This window comes from Macrosteles quadrilineatus, unplaced genomic scaffold (assembly GCF_028750875.1).
Source record: "Macrosteles quadrilineatus isolate MER2022 unplaced genomic scaffold, UCM_ALF_1.0 Scaffold_2__2_contigs__length_208266976, whole genome shotgun sequence".
NCBI classification, from domain to species: domain Eukaryota; kingdom Metazoa; phylum Arthropoda; class Insecta; order Hemiptera; family Cicadellidae; genus Macrosteles; species Macrosteles quadrilineatus.
The window spans coordinates 15,908,164-15,927,323 of record NW_026542595.1 but is presented as its reverse complement, the minus strand read 5'-3'; the positions used below and the strand labels follow the sequence as shown (position 1 = coordinate 15,927,323).

At 35.0% G+C, this 19,160-nt stretch overlaps 1 protein-coding gene across 2 annotated transcripts in view; it reads left to right on the top strand.

Moving 5' to 3' along the window:
* Positions 1-18,787, top strand: part of LOC128985909 (nuclear transcription factor Y subunit beta) — a 55,388-nt gene extending 36,601 nt beyond the window's left edge. For both annotated transcript variants that reach the window (XM_054405890.1, XM_054405888.1), the window contains exons 5-6: positions 8,624-8,693; positions 18,524-18,787. In XM_054405890.1, the coding sequence (XP_054261865.1) occupies positions 8,624-8,693; positions 18,524-18,639 (186 nt within the window). In that variant the 3' untranslated portion in view covers positions 18,640-18,787. The remainder of the gene's footprint in view (positions 1-8,623; positions 8,694-18,523) is intronic.
* The last annotated feature ends 373 nt before the right edge of the window (positions 18,788-19,160 follow it).

Sequence of the window (19,160 nt, the reverse complement as noted above, 5' to 3'; positions counted from 1 at the left end):
ATGGCCTATTCTAGGAAAACAATGATCACTCATACTTCACTCATATTTGGGTTAAAATACGCACATAGTGGTGTCCCCATCTTAAATGATTTATATAAAAGTCAAATTTGTAGAGCATTTAATTACCTTCAAAATGATTCTATTTTTCAGCCAACCATTAGAAGTGGGGCTAAAGAAACAAAAAACAAATTAAATCAATGGGTCTATTTTTTTTTTGCTTTTGCGACTCGAAAATAAAAAAAATAAAATAAAATACAGTAATAATCTTTACAAATAGTCATATTAAATAAACTAAGAACATAAAAGAACCCTGATTTACTGGAGCTTCTCTCGTTTTGTAGGGGGTGAGTGAATGAAGTCGGAGTCTTCATTGCAATTTTCAAATAGTGAAGTTGGTAGATGTTAATGGTTTATACCCCCAATTATAATCTAGACAACATATAACAAATTTAGGACTACCAGACCGTCTGTAAGTGAACAGGCCTTTATTCACTGGATTCAAAGCAAATGTTGACATAGAAGAGTCCAATCTGTCACAAGAAACACAAAACTTTACACAACACATTATAATTTTTAACATTCACTGATTTTCAACATGGGGATGTATGAGTTAAAGACAAAAAGTTGTCATTAGGATGGTACCCAGGAAGCTGTAACAGTGTTGCCAATATGTACACATTTTACCATAAACAGTTTCTGTTGATCTTGTATAGACTACTAGCTGTAACCCGCGGGCTTTGCCCCGTTTAACTTCTTAATTTTCAAGATGATCTCGTTCGCATGGCTCAATCACGTCCTGGTTGCAGTTCGTTCGCTACGCTCACTCACCTTTAGGTTGGAGCTCGTTCGCTATGCTCACTCACCTTTTGGTAGCAAATTAGCTGTTGTCATAAATGTAAAAGAAATAATAGTGCTGCACCCTGTTGGTAATCCTTGTAACTTTAATGCTATTGAACATCATAGAACAGAACCAACTTGTTTAATTGAAACAGCTGTTAAGATTCATTAATTCCATTTCTCATAAGGTTAACATGGGAAACTCCAGAGCCACTGGGGCGGAGCCGATTGGACGGATCACGAAATTGATGGTGTATAAACCTATTCCATGAAATTCTACACGTATGTACCAAGTTTCGTGGCAATCGGTTCAGCGGTGTGTGAGTTTATCACTGCCAAACAAATATATATGTATACAAACATCCTCTTTTATACTTATAGAATATACAGGGTGGGGCAATGAGAGCACCCCAATTTTCTTTGTTCACTGATAAGTAATGCAACAATGAATGGACCGCTGTGTATGGTGTTTTAGTAAATATTGTGGTATGGGGCTATTAACACTGTGATTTTCCTGTGAAGAGCTATAAAAATAAAGTGTTTGTTGTGCAAAAAACCCAGAGATTTGTTGTATCACATTCCAACCTTAGTCGACCTGGCACTGTTCCAGATCAGAAAACATTATAAAACTGGGTAAAATTATTTTAGCATAGCAGCTGAAGCCCAACAAATAATCAGTGGAAGCAGTAAATCTCTACCACACCAGCAAATATCGAAAGAGTGTGAGTCACAGTACTCAAAGTCCAAAGAGGTTTGCCCAGAAGCTTTCCAAGTTTGAAGCTTAACGCTGGCTCTTTTCTTTATTTGGGTTTCCCCTTAAGAACTACTAAAATTTCAAGGTTTTTCAGAGTTGCCCCAGATATTTGCTTAAACTGAAGCTAAGGCCCATTCCTATATGGGTGACAGGAGCGTCACAACAAGAGCGATGCCAGCAGAACGCTTGAATTGGCAGAATTTTGTTGATTTTGGTGTCCTACGTGGACTGGCGTTGCAGGCAACTCGAGCCCAATATTCCATGGGTGCATTGCACATCCTCCAAAATATAATTCTTGAGCTGTCTCACAATGTCCAATATACAATATTTGACCGTTGCATGACGTCCAAATCTCATCATGTCCAAAAGTACAGTAACTGCAATAAACATAGTCTTTCTACAAGCTCTGGGAGTCATGGGATTGGTCGTCGTGCAACAGCGCACTTTATATTCTTAAAACCTTAACAGTAGCACCACGTCCAAAACCGCTGCCAGTTGCACGACGGCCAATAGTTCAGCCCTGCACTACGTCGTCCAGAGCTCCTTAAGAGCTAGGTTAGGTCAATATGCATGGTAAAAAAGTTAGGACGTCATGCAACACTCCCTATTCCATTGCCATTTCCGTCTCTGTAACCTGGACCTCCATGGGCTCTTAGTTTTTCGGCAACAAATAGTAGGTAACGTATTTGCCCAGCCTAAGAATTGTCCAGGAAATTAAAACGCATCCTTAAGAAATGTTGGAATGAGTACTCGATGGAGTTTTCAAGCGAGTCAAAAGGTTAAGTTTTTAGGAAAAAGCATTTAGCTTGGATTAAATTATGATATGGGATGGAGAGAACACAGCTAACTAAGCTGAAGAATGTTTGCAGAAGTGTAACAGCATAAATAAATTATATACACAATAGACTTGCCATTTTGTCCCTTTCAGAGACTTCTTCAGAAGTACAGTACAGTAGATAGTTTGGTAGTTACAAAAACAATAGTTATCACAGTTTGAATTCAAAAAATTCCTGACAGGTTAGCCAACTGATCCAACACAAAGCTCTAACTATAGACACATTGTAATGTTATTTTTATTCATTACTGAAACTTTAGTACACAAGTAGGAAAGGGATGTCTATTTCAGGACGTTGATTTCAAGAAATGTTAAAGTGACTCTGTCAATTTAAAATGGCATAAGATAGCTGGGTTTTGATGTGCTATTTATATAAGGTAAATAGTATTGAATTTTGTACTATTTATAAATTGGGACGCTTTCATTGCCTCACCCTGTGTATACATGTAAGCCTGCTTACTAGGTTGGATATTAAAGTGGATCGGATGAAAGGTCTAATGTTTTGTGTATTAGGGAGTATTTCATTTGGTCCAACAGTATGAACTATTGCGTCCCTCGCATTGAAGGCGTTCAAATAATCGCCGTCACGTCGTCAACCCAACCGCCTGCGAAAAATAATTGTGCGTGCTATCTCAGATATACAAATGCCTCGCAATTTGTCATAAACCGACCACATTACTGTCACTAAAAGAAGGAATGCCAATAATACTAATGTGAAACTTAGATCCACCCAAACTGTGCAACGGAACCAGACTGACTATAAAAACATCGTAGGAACAATCATAGGTGATAAGTTTGAAGTAAAAATAGTCCCAAGAATACCAACGATATTATCTAGTCAAAAGTAGTCAAAAAGGCAGACACCAACCAGTACAATAGATATAACATAATGCAATAAGAAATCATTAAAAGAGTTACTGTAATATTAAGATTATACAATTAATTATTTGTAATGGAACGTTATATTGCTAAACATGACATTATACAGAGGAAAATCAATTTAAACATAAGAAAATAAGATCCTTATATATAATTCTGTAAGACCAAATTTTATCAGGAAATTGCGGACGTCCAGAAAATATGAGTAGGCTAATTAATGTAATTTTCATGTTCTATTTCAAACTTTTGATTAAGAATTATAGACAACGATGGAGGATCAATAGTAAACACTCCATTTAATAAATAGATATAACAATAAAAATTAAGGTGTATGATAAACATTTAAAACACGTTGGTCCACTGAATTTCTATACACTCTGTATATTAGAAGGTTGCCAAATGTGATAAAAACTGTTAATTTATAAGATTCCTAACCGTATGATACACTATTGAGCTTTAAGTCTGCTTATGTACGCTTTAGTGGGTTGAATACTACAAAACATGGTGTCTTTAACGTTTAAAACATAGACAGTCGGCATTTTTTAAGCAAAAATTGTATTAATATTATTATTGTATAAAACGGCGGATATATGAACGCCTTCAATGTAAAAGACGCAATAGTTTATACTGTTGGACCAAACGAACTCGTATTTAAGTGTTGGATAAAACGATTTTGGGCCAAACGGACGAGTTTTTAACTGTTGGACCAAACGATTTTGGACCAAATGAAATTGGATAAAACGATTTTGGACCAAACGACGAGTTTTTAACTGTTGGACCAAACGATTTTGAACCAAATGAACGGCAATATAAACGTTGGACCAAACGATTTTGGACCATTTGAAGATGATCCGTGTATTAGTGTTAAGTTTTGTCTTTCTTTGTGCCAGATTGAACTCTTTCCTATTCAGGTAAACCTGCTATCCTCACAGAAATCCACAATAAAGAAGTTAATACATTTCAACAAGTAATTTTTAACATAGCTTATTTTATAATCCAATAGCTGTTGTACCCGTGCTTTGCAACAGGAAGAGAACACGAAATAGAAACATTTTGATCTTTACATCTGTTGATAAAATAGTTACACATAAGCCTTTTAAAAACAAAATTTTACCTTTATGGCCTTAATAGGATAGCTGTTGTCATAAATGTAAAAAATAACAGTACTGCACCCTGTTGGTAAATAGTCCAGGACCTGACTAGGGTTCTGTGTGCATGTCGTGTATAGAGAATTTTGCTTTTGCATTTCAATATAGGTGTCTTAGGAAGTGTTTTCCACAAGGGGGTCAAGTTCGCACCTGGTACGTTTTTGAGCTATGACGTCATCAAAATGGCGGCCATTGATTTTTTTAAATCGTATATTTCGCAAACTATTTGTTGGATCGGAATGATTTTTTTTTGTTTGAAAGATAATTTTAAATGCTACCTGTTTTAAATTTACACATTTGTTGTATGTTTAGTACATTCTTCGTAATTTTGCAAAAACCCGTATTTTTAAATATTTTTGAGTTATTTTTGTTTGTAACGTTTTATTGATACAATTTATCAAAAACCACCCATGAAAAAAGTTGTAGAACGTTTAAAAATCTTTACAAAAATACCAAATTCGATATGTTTTACTCAAAAGATTACGTCAAGAAACTAGATAAATCTCATAAAAACACCAAAATCTTGGCGCAAAAACGCCTATTGGTCCGGCATCTAGGGCAGTTCGCAAGTCTTATAAAGACAGTTTCGCCATTCAATGTTGATGTATGTGTCTAAATAAGTGTTTTCAACTCGGGTGTCACGTCTGCACCCACTGCAGTTTCCGGTTATGACGTCATTAAAATGGCGGAAAGGGCTATATTAAAAATAACGATATTTTACATACCATGTATCGGATCGGAATGAACTTTTTTTTGTTTGAAAGATAAGTTTACATGCTATCTTTCTTACATTTGCACTTTTGTTTTATGTTCAGTACATTTTTTGTAATTTTGCAAAAACCTATATTTTTAAACATTTTTGTGTCATTTTTGTCGATAACGTTTTATTGATACAATATATCAGAAATAACTTAAAGACAAAGTTGTAGCACGTTAAAAGAGCTTTACAAAAATACCAAATTCGATATGCTTTACTCAAAAGATCACGTCAAGAAACTAGAAAATCGTACAAAACAACCTAATTTTGCGCAAAAACGCATATAAATCCGACATCGATGGCTGTGTACGAGTCATATATAGACAGTTTTACCATTCAATGTTGATGTATGTGTCTAAAGAAGTGTTTTTAACTTGGGTGTCATGTCTGCACCCACTGCAGTTTCCGGTTATGACGTCATTAAAATGGCGGAAAGGGCTATATTAAAAATAACGATATTTTACATACCATGTATCGGATCGGAATGAAATTTTTTTTGTTTAAAAGATAAGTTTACATGCTATCTTTCTTACATTTGCACTTTTGTTTTATGTTTAGTACATTTTTCGTAATTTTGCAAAAATTTATATTTTTAAACATTTTTGTGTTATTTTTGTCGATAACGTTTTATTGATACAATATATCAGAAATAACTTAAAGACAAAGTTGTAGCACGTTAAAAGAGCTTTACAAAAATACCAAATTTGATATGCTTAACTCAAAAGATCACGTCAAGAAACTAGAAAATCGTACAAAACAACCTTTTGCACAAAAACGCATATAAATCCGACATCGATGGCTGTGTACGAGTCATATATAGACAGTTTTACCATTCAATGTTGATGTATGTGTCTAAAGAAGTGTTTTTAACTCGGGTGTCACGTCTGGACCCACTGCAGTTTCCGGTTATGATGTCTTTAAAATTGCTACATGTTACGATTTCACCAGCTATTTTACTTAAAATAAGACCATTACCCTCTTTTATGCAAATAAAAGCACAACAAATCAATGTAATTAGTCCATAGGAATGTTTCCACTATATAAATACTCCCGGTGCAGCAATCCTTTTGACTAAGCGAATTTCCATTTGCCTGGATTGATTTTCAATTAATCTATTAAATTAATATTGTTTGAGTTGTTAATTTAATGTTAGATTTTTAAACGTTCTACAACTTTTTTCATTGGTGGTTTTTGATAAATTGTATCAATAAAACGTTACAAACAAAAATAACTCAAAAATATTTAAAAATACAGGTTTTTGCAAAATTACGAAGAATGTACTAAACATACAACAAATGTGTAAATGTAAAACAGGTAGCATTTAAAATTATCTTTCAAACAAAAAAAAATTCATTCCGATCCGACAAATAGTTTGCGAAATATACGATTTAAAAAAATCAATGGCCGCCATTTTGATGACGTCATAGCTCGAAAACGTACCAGGTGCGAACTTGACACCCGAGTGGAAAACACTTCCTAAGACACCTATATTGAAATGCAAAAGCAAAATTCTCTATACACGACATGCACACAGAACCCTAGTCAGGTCCTGGACTAAAACCTTGTAAATTTTAATGCTATTCAATATCATAGAACCAACTTGTGTAGTTGAAAAAGCTGACAAAATTCTTTTAGCGAATTTCCCTATAGGGAAGTAGCTATTACCGTAGGTGGCACGGTAAGACCTAGACCCGGGACCGATTTACTTTTTCATTTTGATGTTCCCAGAGGCCAAAAACACCATTAGTTCAAATTTTTATATATGTATATATATATAGACTTATATATATATATATTGTGTTTGATATTGTTCACGTTTAGGGCTACTGTAATTAAAATTAATAAATAATACACCATAGTACCCTTTTTTTAATTATTTTTTTTATTTATTTTTTTTTTATAAAAAAAAATTTAAAAAGGGTACTATGGTGTATTATTTATTAATATTATATATATATATACACACGTCCGTGAACGCGATAACTTGAGTAAATTTTGTCCGATTTTGATGAAATTTGGTTTTAAGGTGTAAAGCAGGATAAACTTGAATGAGTTTGCGAACCAGCATGATCGGACCATGGGAACGGGGCTTTACGGGGGCTTTTATGGGGTAAAAATAGGTTTTTCTCTGTTTTGACCCTCAAAACACAAAATTTCCTAATTTCTCTTTAGACTTTTTTAAAGAGCTTAAAAAAACAATTAATTTAGTATATAAAAGTATTTTTGTTCGGTTAATAGTAACGGAGAAAATTAAAAAAATTTTAAGTTTAAAATTACCATGTTATTCTTATGTAGAATATTGTCAAATGTTGTAGTTTGCTTGTTTATGGATATATTTTGGTGATAGTAATTATACGGAAGAGGCAGGTATGCTCCATAGCATACCTGCCTCTTCCATAATTACTATACACTACATAGTATACTATACTTATTAGTACTATATACTACACACTATTAGTATACTATACTATACACATAATTAAGGTGGTATCGTTGACTAGGTCTATACACTTCTCAATTGACTATTACTCTCTCTACCGTAGGCTACTTATAATCAGTGTGCGTCTGTACGAATCGGCTGTAAATCTCACTTAAACGCTTTTCACATCGTAAAAATTGCAGAATTGCTGTTTTATTGTAAAATTATCGGATTTAAAATGCATATCGCATAGGCCTATGATTGAATAAAAACATATTTGGTCACACAACATTTGTTTACAAGATGGTTTTTCACATTAAAACTGCAAGAAACTTTGCCTTTATTTGTGTTAACTAGCTGATCTGAATTGTACATGGTTTTAACTGACTACTCTGAATTCCCGTACGTAGGACGGGCTAACACCTCGTCTAGTATTTAATTGAAAATCAATTAAGACAAATGGAAATTCGCTTAGTCGGCAGGTTTGCTGCGGCGGGGGTATTATTCCTTTGAAATACGATTACTCATAAGATTAACATGGGAAACTCCAGAGCCACTGGGGCGGAGCCCAAAAGGACTTTTAAGATAAGAATGCGTCTATATGTTAATCGGGAATGTGATCTATCATCATGCCAAATTTCAGCCCAATCCGACCAGTATTTTTCGCGTTTACTTGTCACAAACATACATCCATACATCCAAACTTTCTCATTTATAATATTAGTAGGATAATTTAGTATTATAAAGACTACACTAATCAATTGATAATGATAAGCTAGGACTATGTACCATTTGTTATCTAAATATAATGGTTGGGATGAATTCACAACACTAAAATCCGCCACCAAAAATTGAAATCCTGAACAGGAGATACTGACTTATTTTGCTTTATACAATTGTAAAAATGTCATTTGTCATTCATTAGCACTGTTAGTAGTCACACATTGTTTTCAAGTTAGCAAAGGAACATTAAATTATGTGCCTGGTGTTTTAGGCTACCAAAGGTGAAAAATCTCTTCACCAAGGAGATATGTATGATGAAATCAGTCCAGATGAAATGTTTAGTAAGTACAGATATTAATGTTTTTCAACTTTTTCTACAAAATTTACTTATGCAACTGTAGCTTTACTGTGATTTAATTTTTCCTTTCACACATAAATCTAAGCTTTTCAACAAATTTAGTTATCTACTTTAATTGCATGTTGTTGTATTCTTAAGAATCAATCGTATAAGGCCAGTGCTATCAAATTGGTTATAGGGTATTCTACTATAGTGAAAAAATGCATGTTAGTGAGATAGATATACATTAAAAAACCTTTTTATCAATTAAATTAAACTAACCTGTAATTTTTTTGTCTCAATTTCATTTGTATAGATTTTCAAAATTAATAGTTTTTTATTGGCTTATTAATCAAAACTTTAAAAAAGTGATAGCTAATGTTGTGGTTTAATTTTTCCTTTCACACATTTCAGTGGTGGTGGGGGGTGGGGGGGGGGCAGCGCCCCTGATGTAACCAACAAGGTTATTGTAGTGTTATCGCAAGTTAAATTTAAATATAGTTCAATAAGACAAATACTTTATTAGGTAGTTTTTCCAATAAAATCCAGATCCAGAATGTTTACCAACAAAAACTAAACAAATAATATTCTAACACCATATGTTAATAAACACATATGAATAACAACACATCTCCCCTTTAAAGATCGAACCTCCGGGTAGGTTTGAATTGTCTTGTTGATCTTCTTAGATTCGCTAAAGGTTTTGTCTGCGATTTCCTTGCAGGATGATCGAGAGGTTCTGATCTTCTGAGGTGTTCTGAAGGACTGGTCTGCAGTGCTGGTTGAGAGTGGTCTGAAGGCATAGTAGAGCTAAATCTTTGCAGTGATCTTCTGTTCCTCCGCAAACAACCATCTTGCGTTTGAATTATATAGGATTGAGGTGCAGGATGTTGGTTTAATATAGTTCCTTCTTGATTCCTGTCCTTTATATGGACTTGAGCTCCATCAGGTAGAGTAGGCAATTCTTTGACTCCATGTCTTTTGTCAAAATAAATCTTTTGACGATCAATTCTTGCTTCTTCCTTTTCCCTTAACTTTTCAGCGTCTACCAGATAGGGTCTTAGTTGATCAGACATTATTGGAACATAAGTGCGGATCCTTCTCCCGAAAAGTAATTCCGCTGGACTTTTCCCATTTTCTAGAGGGGTTGCTCTTAACATAAGTAGCATTTTGTAGGGATCATCACTTTTTTCTAAGTGGTACTTAAAGTTTTTTACTTGCGCTTCGATGAAGCCGTTGCTTTGTGGAAATTTTGGGCTTGATGTAATCAATTTAAATCCATAATCACGACCAAGTTGTTTGAATTGACAACAGTCAAATTGAGAACCACAGTCTGCTCTCACTGTCTCAGGTACACCATGACGTGCGAAGATGGACTTTGTATATGTTACTATAGTGCCCATTTTTAAGTCATTTAGTCTAGCAATTTCCATAAACCTAGAATAATAGTCTGAGATTAAGAGATACCAGTGACCTTTGCACTTCAGCAAATCGGCACCCACTATTTGCCAAGGTCTGTCCGGATAAGGGGTTGGTATCAGCGGCTCTGCTCTCGTAGCGCGATTTTCTGCACATATCTTGCAATTTTCTATTAGTTCTTTGATTTGTTGAGAAAGACGAGGCCACCACACAGTCAATTTTGCAAAAGATCTACACTTTGTTATGCCTTGATGTCCTTCATGAATACTTCTTAGTACATTAGCTCTTAGAGAATTTGGTATTATAATACGACTTCCAAAGAGAAGTATACCATTTTGCTCACTTATATCTTCTCTATGATACCAGTAGGGCAATACATCCTCTGGAATCTTAGATTTTTCTGGCCAACCTTTCACACAATACTGTGACACATGCTTTGGAGTTTCATCTTTCATAGTTTCTTGATTTATTTCTCGCAACTTTTCATCCGAAACAGATGGTAGGGTAGTGTCAATATTTTGTATATAAGCAAGGACCTCATCAATGATTGTTGCATTTTAACCGATTCGGCTTGCTTAACATTTGAGACAGCAGAATTAAGTGTTAGATCTGCATTCATTTGTAGTTTTTCAGATAAACTTTTGTCTCTAATCGCTACAACAAGTTGATCTCGTATAGCCTCATCTTTATAAGAAGCAGGAAAATCGCATCTAGAAGCCATCTCATGAAGATCATGAATCAAACTTTCAACACGCTCTTCCTCATGTTGAACCCTAGTATGAAACATGTACCTCTCATAGATTACATTCTTAGAAGGAGCAAAATATGTATCAAATTTTGTTAAAACAGTCTTGAAACTTTTACTTTCCTCAGATGTCAAATTAAATGATTCAAATATGCTTTTGGCCTTTTCGCCCATCATATATAGTAAGGTGTTTACCTGATATGGTTCTTCTTCATTGGTGAGCCCAGATACCGCATGAAAGCGCAAGAAACGGGTTTTCCATTTAGACCAGTTTTCTCCTTTAAAATCAAAATGTTCTGGGGAAGGAACACTAAAACCTTTCATCTTTATGTACTGTATTGCTAAAACAATAAAAAACCCGCTGCCACCATGTAGTGTTATCGCAAGTTAAATTAAAATATAGTTCAATAAGACAAATACTTTATTAGGTAGTTTTTCCAATAAAATCCAGATCCAGAATGTTTACCAACAAAAACTAAACAAATAATATTCTAACACCATATGTTAATAAACACATATGAATAACAACACAGTTATTACTGCATTAAAAGCTCAAAAGAATTAGGTCAAAACTGCATCAAGGTTGGAGTTTTGGGAATTTAAACATTGAACCAAATGTAATACAGTATTTGTCGTTTTCTTTGTTATACAAGGTGACTGAAAAGTAACTTACAACCCCCCCCCCCCCTTAACTTTTCAACCATTTAAGATATTTGAAATCTGTTTGCGGCAACCTTCTTAGATATGAGAGGCTACAATAATTATGGTCAATTTTGAAAATTTTGCCCTTTGGAGTAGTGGGGGTAGCTCAAAATTTTCAAATGACAAGTATAGCCAAGTTTGATATCATTTTACAGGTCTTGACGAAACATAAAAATTGACATAAAGAAAACCAAAATCAACCCACTAATAACAAAATGGCATCCTAAAACGTTTCAAATCCAAATAACCATGAGGGTGGCTGAAAATCAACTTGCACCCCCTTTAACTTTTTAACTATTTGAGATATTTGAAATCGGTTTGCTGCAACTTGTTTGGGTATGAAGGGCTATAATAATTATGGTCAGTTTTGAAAATTTTGCCCTTAGGAGTAGCAGGAGGGGGGGGGGTAGCTCAAAATTTTCAAACAGCAAGTATAGTCGAGTTTGGTATCATTTTACAGGTCTTGACGAAACATAACAATTAACATAAATAAAATAGAAATCGGAGCATTAATTACAAAATGGCAGTTCAAAATTACTTTTAATGACCATTGTCTTAACCCATTGGGGTAGACAGACGAGCGCTACTCGTCGCGTCCGCGCGGGACTGAATGCCGACAGACGAGCACAGCTCGTCCTCTATATCTCATACGCAGTAGACTACGTAGTTCCTTGATTTTCTGCTAGATCGTGTTGGCATGTCATCAACACACTATTTAGCTACAATAGGATAGATATTTGATCTTTGTTGTTGGTAAACCTGCCTTTATTATTATTTTTGTGAAGCAGCTGGCGTTGTCGTCTGTCAGTTAGCCGGTATTTATTGTTGTTTGTTGTCGTCGGTACTGTCAACGCTTGTGATTCAGAGTGTTTATGTGTGTATTTGTTATTCATTATGGGTGATAAATCATTACGGACTTCGGAATTAGACCGACTATTAGATAGTGACTTTGAATTTGATTCCGATGGAAGTGATAGAAGTTTTGATGACAAAATTATTTCTCACGGCCACAAGTATGAACCAACTGTTGAATTTCTCGAGTTTCACGCTGCTGGCAATGGAAATATGTCCCCTGTGATTTTTGACGAATCTTTTACTTTTTCAGGTAATGAACAATTAGGCTCAGATAGATGTTTTAGCTAATACTGATAATAATGCTCAACTTGTATCAAACCAATCATGTGATTTGAGTCTTGAAATTGAAAATGAAATTGTTATAAATGCGCCCAATAGTGATGAGACTGTACAACATGATTTAGATCACGAGAATATTTCTACCATGACTATAAATAATGATGAGCCTTTAGTTACTCAGAATTTAGAAAAGACCAGTCAAAAAAGTAAACGTTCAACTGAAATAGGTCTTTGTTTGCCTACCCTAATTCCTAAGCCTCATAGGCCTACTAAGAAGCCTAAAGCTACACTGATACCTAAACCTATTAGGCCTACCCTGATGCCTAAACCTAATAGGCCTACCAACCCTGATGCCTAAACCTAATAGGCCTACCCTAATGACTAAACCTCAAAAGCCTACCAAGAAGTCTAAGGCTTCTAAGCCTAATAATACTGTGTCTAGTGGTCCTTCTGATCAATCAAACCCTATTGAAAACCCAAGCCAACCCCAACCCACTAACAAACAAATAGCGAAGAACCGAAAATTCTAAGACAGCGATTGGCCGTGGTTAGAAGAGAAGAATGTAACTAAACCTATTGAATTCCGAGGTGTGCCCGGGGTAAATGTACACACTTTGCGTGCACTTGGTGAAAACCCGACAGAATTACAAACTTTTATGCAATTTGTTGGTGACGAATTCTGGACCATGATATGTGTCGAAACCAACGATTATGCTCATCAACAACTAGACAATCCTGATAGGAAAAAACTAAAATCAGACGAGAGGTGGACTGACGTTACAGTTGACGAATTAAAAGTTTATTTTCCACTGTATGTAAACATGGGTCAGATGAAAAAACCTAATATCAAACAATATTGGTCATGGAGGAAAATAATCGAAACACCGATATTTAGTAATACCATGTCATACGAAAGATTTTCTGCCATATCCAGATTTCTGCATTTTTACGATAGTACCACAGAAACTGAAGTAAATAATGACAAACTGAAAAAAATCAGACCTATCTTAAAGTATCTGGAAACTAAATTCTTGCATACGTTAGAGCCTGAGAGAGACCTCGCATTGGATGAGACCCTCCTAAAAATGAGAGCTAGACCCATAATTCAATACAACCCTAAAAAACGAGCCAGATTTGGAGTAAAAATTTACAAAGTCTGAAAGCTCTTCAGGGTATTGCTCTACTTTCAAAATCTAAGTAGGGGATGACAAGAGTGATGAGCTATTGGCAAGTGAAGCAGTTGTGTTGGACTTGATGCAACCATTTCTTGACACCGGATACATCGTCTACCTGGATAACTGGTATTCTTCTCCACTTCTTTACGTCAAACTAATTGAAAGGAATACACATTGTGTTGGTACTGTTTTACCACATAGAAAATGCATGCCACAGGCCTTCAAAGAAGTAGAACTAAACAAAGGGGAAGCAGTGAAACGGTCAGGGCGAGGAGTTCTTGGTATAAAGTGGAGTGACAGAAAAAATGTGTACATGCTGTCAACCATGCAAAAAGACATTGACATGGATGTGTCAAAGGTCGTCAACATAGGGGGCAAGAACATTGAAGTAGTGAAGCCAAAATGTGTGATTGCGTACAACCACGGTATGTTAGGTGTTGATAGACAGGACCAAGTCCTCTCATCCTTTCCAATCATGCGACGCACTGTAAAGGCTTATAAAAAAATATTTTTTTATCTGCTTGACATGACCCTCTTCAACGCATTCTGTATTTTTAAGAAAGTTAAAAAGATTGACCACATGCACTTCTCTGATTTTCGTTTGAATATTGTCGAACAGATTTTGGAAACTTCAGTGCTCCCGAATCGGTGCAGTCCAGGGTGAGCCCCAATTGCACCCTCACCTTTGCGTTTGCAGTCAAAACAATGGGCACATTTCCCAGCTACCGCCAACAAGACTAACCCAACAAGGAAATGCAAAGTGTGCACTGCAAATAAAATACGCTCTGAGACCACATGGATGTGTGACAGGTGTGATGTGCCCCTGCACCTAGACAATTGTTTCCGGGAGTACCACACTAAACTACACTTCTAACAAGTAGCAAAGCAAATGTAAATAGGCCTAGTAGGCTGATGTAAATAGTTGAATTGAATTAGTGTAATGTAAATAGTTTAATTTAAATAGTGTAATGTAAATAGTTGAATTTAATTAGCGTGACTGTAATATATTGTGAATATTATCCATCTTGAAGAGAGCAAACTGTATCCGTAGCAACAAATGTCTTCAAAAAGTAAGTAATCCGAATATTTTTTATTATTATTTTATTTTTATTCAAAGACTAATAAGATTTTATTTCTATGAAGAGTTTATTCTGTAGTTTCAGAAAATATGTTATTTAGCAGGTAAAAAAAAAAATATGTGTACTTGCTTTCAAAATTAACATTTTTTGTAAAAAATTGTTAAAAATTCAACCACAAAAAAATTTTTTTTACAGAATTTCACTAAAAATTATATGTTTCTTTTATAGAACAGACTTTTATGTACAAAATACAAAAAGAATTATAAATTTATCTCTATAAATAAAGTTTTTATGTCATATTTAGCAAAAGTCTACACTATTTGTAAAATTTACTCCTGCCTGAGGCCTTGCGCTCGTAAAAATTGAAGGTATATGTAATCCGAATATTTTCTCTAGTTACTTTATTTTTGGTCAGATACTAATAAAATTGTATTTCTATGTAGAGTTTATTCTGTAGTTTTTGAAAATATATAATATAGCTGGTTTACATAGAGATTTATAAAAAAAATATATACATGCTTTCAAAAATATTTTTTAATTATTTTTTTTTAATTCAACCGCTTAAAAAAAGGTGTAAATGGAATTTCATCATTAATATTATTGTTTTTGATAGAACAGACTTTTATACACAAAATACAAAAAGAATTATTGATTTATCTCAATAAATAAAGTTTTTATGTCATATTTAGCAAAAGTATACAAAATTTGTAAAATTAACTCCTGCCTGAGGGTCTGCGCTCACTAAAAAAACTACTACCCCAATGGGTTAATCTTTGTCTTAATCAATGTGTTGGGGTGGTTTGAGGACGATCCTCAGACAAGCACAGTTTCTCGTGAGTTAAGAATTTCTCAAACTTACGTCTCTAAGAAGAAGAGAGAGACCTCATGAGAAAGGAAAATTGCATCCCTACCATTAATACCATTTCACACAAGGACATACAACCAAGAGAATGTTTGCAGAGACTTCAGTTTTTTTGCTCTGTTGGTCAACTTGATCATCGTGACTACCTCAAGATGAAGTTTACTTGGGGTGGTATTTACGACAGCAATAATGGACATCATTATGCTACAGAAAACCTACATGTGATGTTGAAATGAAACAAAGGTTTGAGTCAATGTATGGGCTGGAATAATCTGAAACCAGTTAATCAGCATTGATCTTCCACCATCATTCACTTGCTGTCAGTATCTCAACGTCCTTCCTGATACTTTACCAAGGCTCATTGAAGTTGCCCCATTGGATGTGCGTCAGCAAAGTTTAGCAAGCAGATTGTGCACCTTCCCACTTCGATAATGGTGTACGAGCTTACAGTGGAAATACTTTTCCAATGTGGATTGGAAGGGGCGGAACAATAATTGATTGGACACTACGGACACCAGAAAACAGGAAGTTTACCGAACACCAATTCAAACAGCGGATGAGCTAAGAAATAGGATTTTAAGAGCTTCTTCAAGAGGAGCTAAAATTAAAAGCAACAGTGAGAAACTTTTGGAAAAGAATCCGCACATAGCGGTATTGTATTAGAGCAAATTGGACACTTGCTCCAATGCAGAATATTAAAATGTAATTTATCTATGTATTGTTGGGAGGGCAGCGTTCGGGAGTCCTTATGGGCTAGCTGCCACTGGATGGGATCGTATTTTTGTTTAGAATTTGTTTCTTGTTATTTCAGTTATTTAAAACCTTGTCTAACCAAATAAAACAATCTAATCATAAAAAATAACTCGTCTCCAAGTCATACAACTAAACAGTAAAGCATAAATCATGAAATCAACCCTAAAATAATATAAACAAAATTTTGTCCACACTAGCGCCCATTGTGACCAACATGAACTAGACACGAAAAACAAGCTCATACAATAATTAAAATGTATTAAAACATGAACAAATACACTTCTTAATACATAACTACTTTTTTAATGTATGTACTTTTTTGTTTGTTTTTTTTTTATCCATGAGGATTGATTATGTAGTCTATGCTTTGACTCCTAACAGGATTGTGTCAAGAGTTAAAAAAAGGTTGAGCTAAAGGCTTTACCTATTTTAATACTAAGATAACTCATAGCCATAGTAAAGTGGCCTTTACTTGGGTCACGAGAACAACCCGCATGACGGCACATGTTTTTGAGCTACTCCAAAAGTGATCGGTCAAGTTGTAGCTTACATGTCACCAGCAACGACAATTTACCATTTACCGCAACGACTTCTTCAGTACACCGCAGTCCCCAACTGATAGTACTGACGCAGGTCAAATGCATTCATTGTTCAGCATATGTTAAATGCATTAACACCGCAGCCCCCAACTGATAGTACTGACGCAGGTCAAATGCATTCATTGTTCAGCATATGTTAAATGCATTAACACCGCAGCCCCCAACTGATAGTACTGACGCAAGTCAAATGCATTCATTGTTCAGCATATATGTGAAAAGGAATTAACACCGCAGCCCCCAACTGATACTACTGACGCAAGTCAAATGCATTCATTGTTCAGCATGTGTTAAATGCATTAACACCGCAGCCCCCAACTGATAGTACTGACGCAAGTCAAATGCATTCATTGTTCAGCATTTGTTAAATGCATTAACACCGCAGCCCCCAACTGATAGTACTGACGCAAGTCAAATGCATTTATTGTTCAGCATATATTAAATGCATTAACACCGCAGCTCCCAACTGATAGTACTGATGCAGGTCAAATGCATTCATTGTTCAGCATATGTTAAATGCATTAACACCGCAGCCCCCAACTGATAGTACTGACGCAAGTCAAATGCATTCATTGTTCAGCATGTGTTAAATGCATTAACACCGCAGCCCCCAACTGATAGTACTGACGCAAGTCAAATGCATTCATTGTTCAGCATATGTTAAATGCATTAACACCGCAGCCCCCAACTGATAGTACTGACGCAAGTCAAATGCATTTATTGTTCAGCATATATTAAATGCATTAACACCGCAGCCCCCAACTGATAGTACTGATGCAGGTCAAATGCATTCATTGTTCAGCATATGTTAAATGCATTAACACCGCAGCCCCCAACTGATAGTACTGACGCAAGTCAAATGCATTCATTGTTCAGCATGTGTTAAATGCATTACCCCGTAAGACGTATTGTGGCCCAACTCCTTTGCTACAAATTTTCCCAATAATGAATGGAGATGAGTTGTTATCATTGACTTCTTTATATCTTCTTATTTTTACAGTTGTTTTGAAGAGTTGACAATTATTTCTCGCTATCTTCTGTACACATGTTAATTACCACTTTATTGAAAATAAACATTAATTGAAGGTTTTTTTTGTTTTTTTTTTAATTATAACCATATGTTGCATAACACAAGCAAATGACTGGCATGAATTGAGCAACCATGTAAATCAACAGAAAAGAACTCAACTTAGTTCAAATGTTTTGCTGATACTACTTACTGACAGTATTGTTTATTCTATTTTTGTAAATTAAAAATAAATTAAGATTAGTGAACAATTTAATGTTACGCCACCAACAGTCCCAATTTTAAATGCATGTTCAAGAATTGCTTAGTCTTTGCTAGCTAATGTGTATGCTGTTTTCTCAGGTGGACAAACAATCACTGGAAATTTGCTCACCGAGCAGAATGGCCAAACAGAAACGGTTATTTACACTACGTTTCCTGCAAGTGATCATCAAATTCAGCAATTTCACATGGTCTAAATATTTGTATGTTGTTTGTGTGTTGTTTCATTTTATTTATAGATATATATTTTTTTTAATTGTAAAAAGAGTATTTTTCCTATTACTCTCAAACATTTTTTTCCACATTGTACCCTAAATGTAAAATAAACTTTGACCAATTCATACCAAATAATATACAATTGACTATTAATTAGCTCTACTAGCTGTTACCCACGGGCTTCACCTCATTTGACTTCATAAGTATTAATAAAACTATTGATTGGTTAAGTTAAGCTGAAATAAACAAAACAGAATACAGTAATACAAACCTATAGCGTTTTAGTTTTCCTGGTCAGGAACCGTCGAGAACCTCTTTAGCGAAGGAGTGGGGGGCGTGACGTCACTCTTCTCTTGGTGTAGTGGAAAGAGAGAGTACTCAACTGACGTCCATGAGGTATCCAGATCGAATCCCATCGGTGAAATGAACTTTTTGTCAAAGATTTTGCTTAGAATGTGATTACTTCTTAACTGTACATCTTTTGTTAGAATTTGAAGCATTT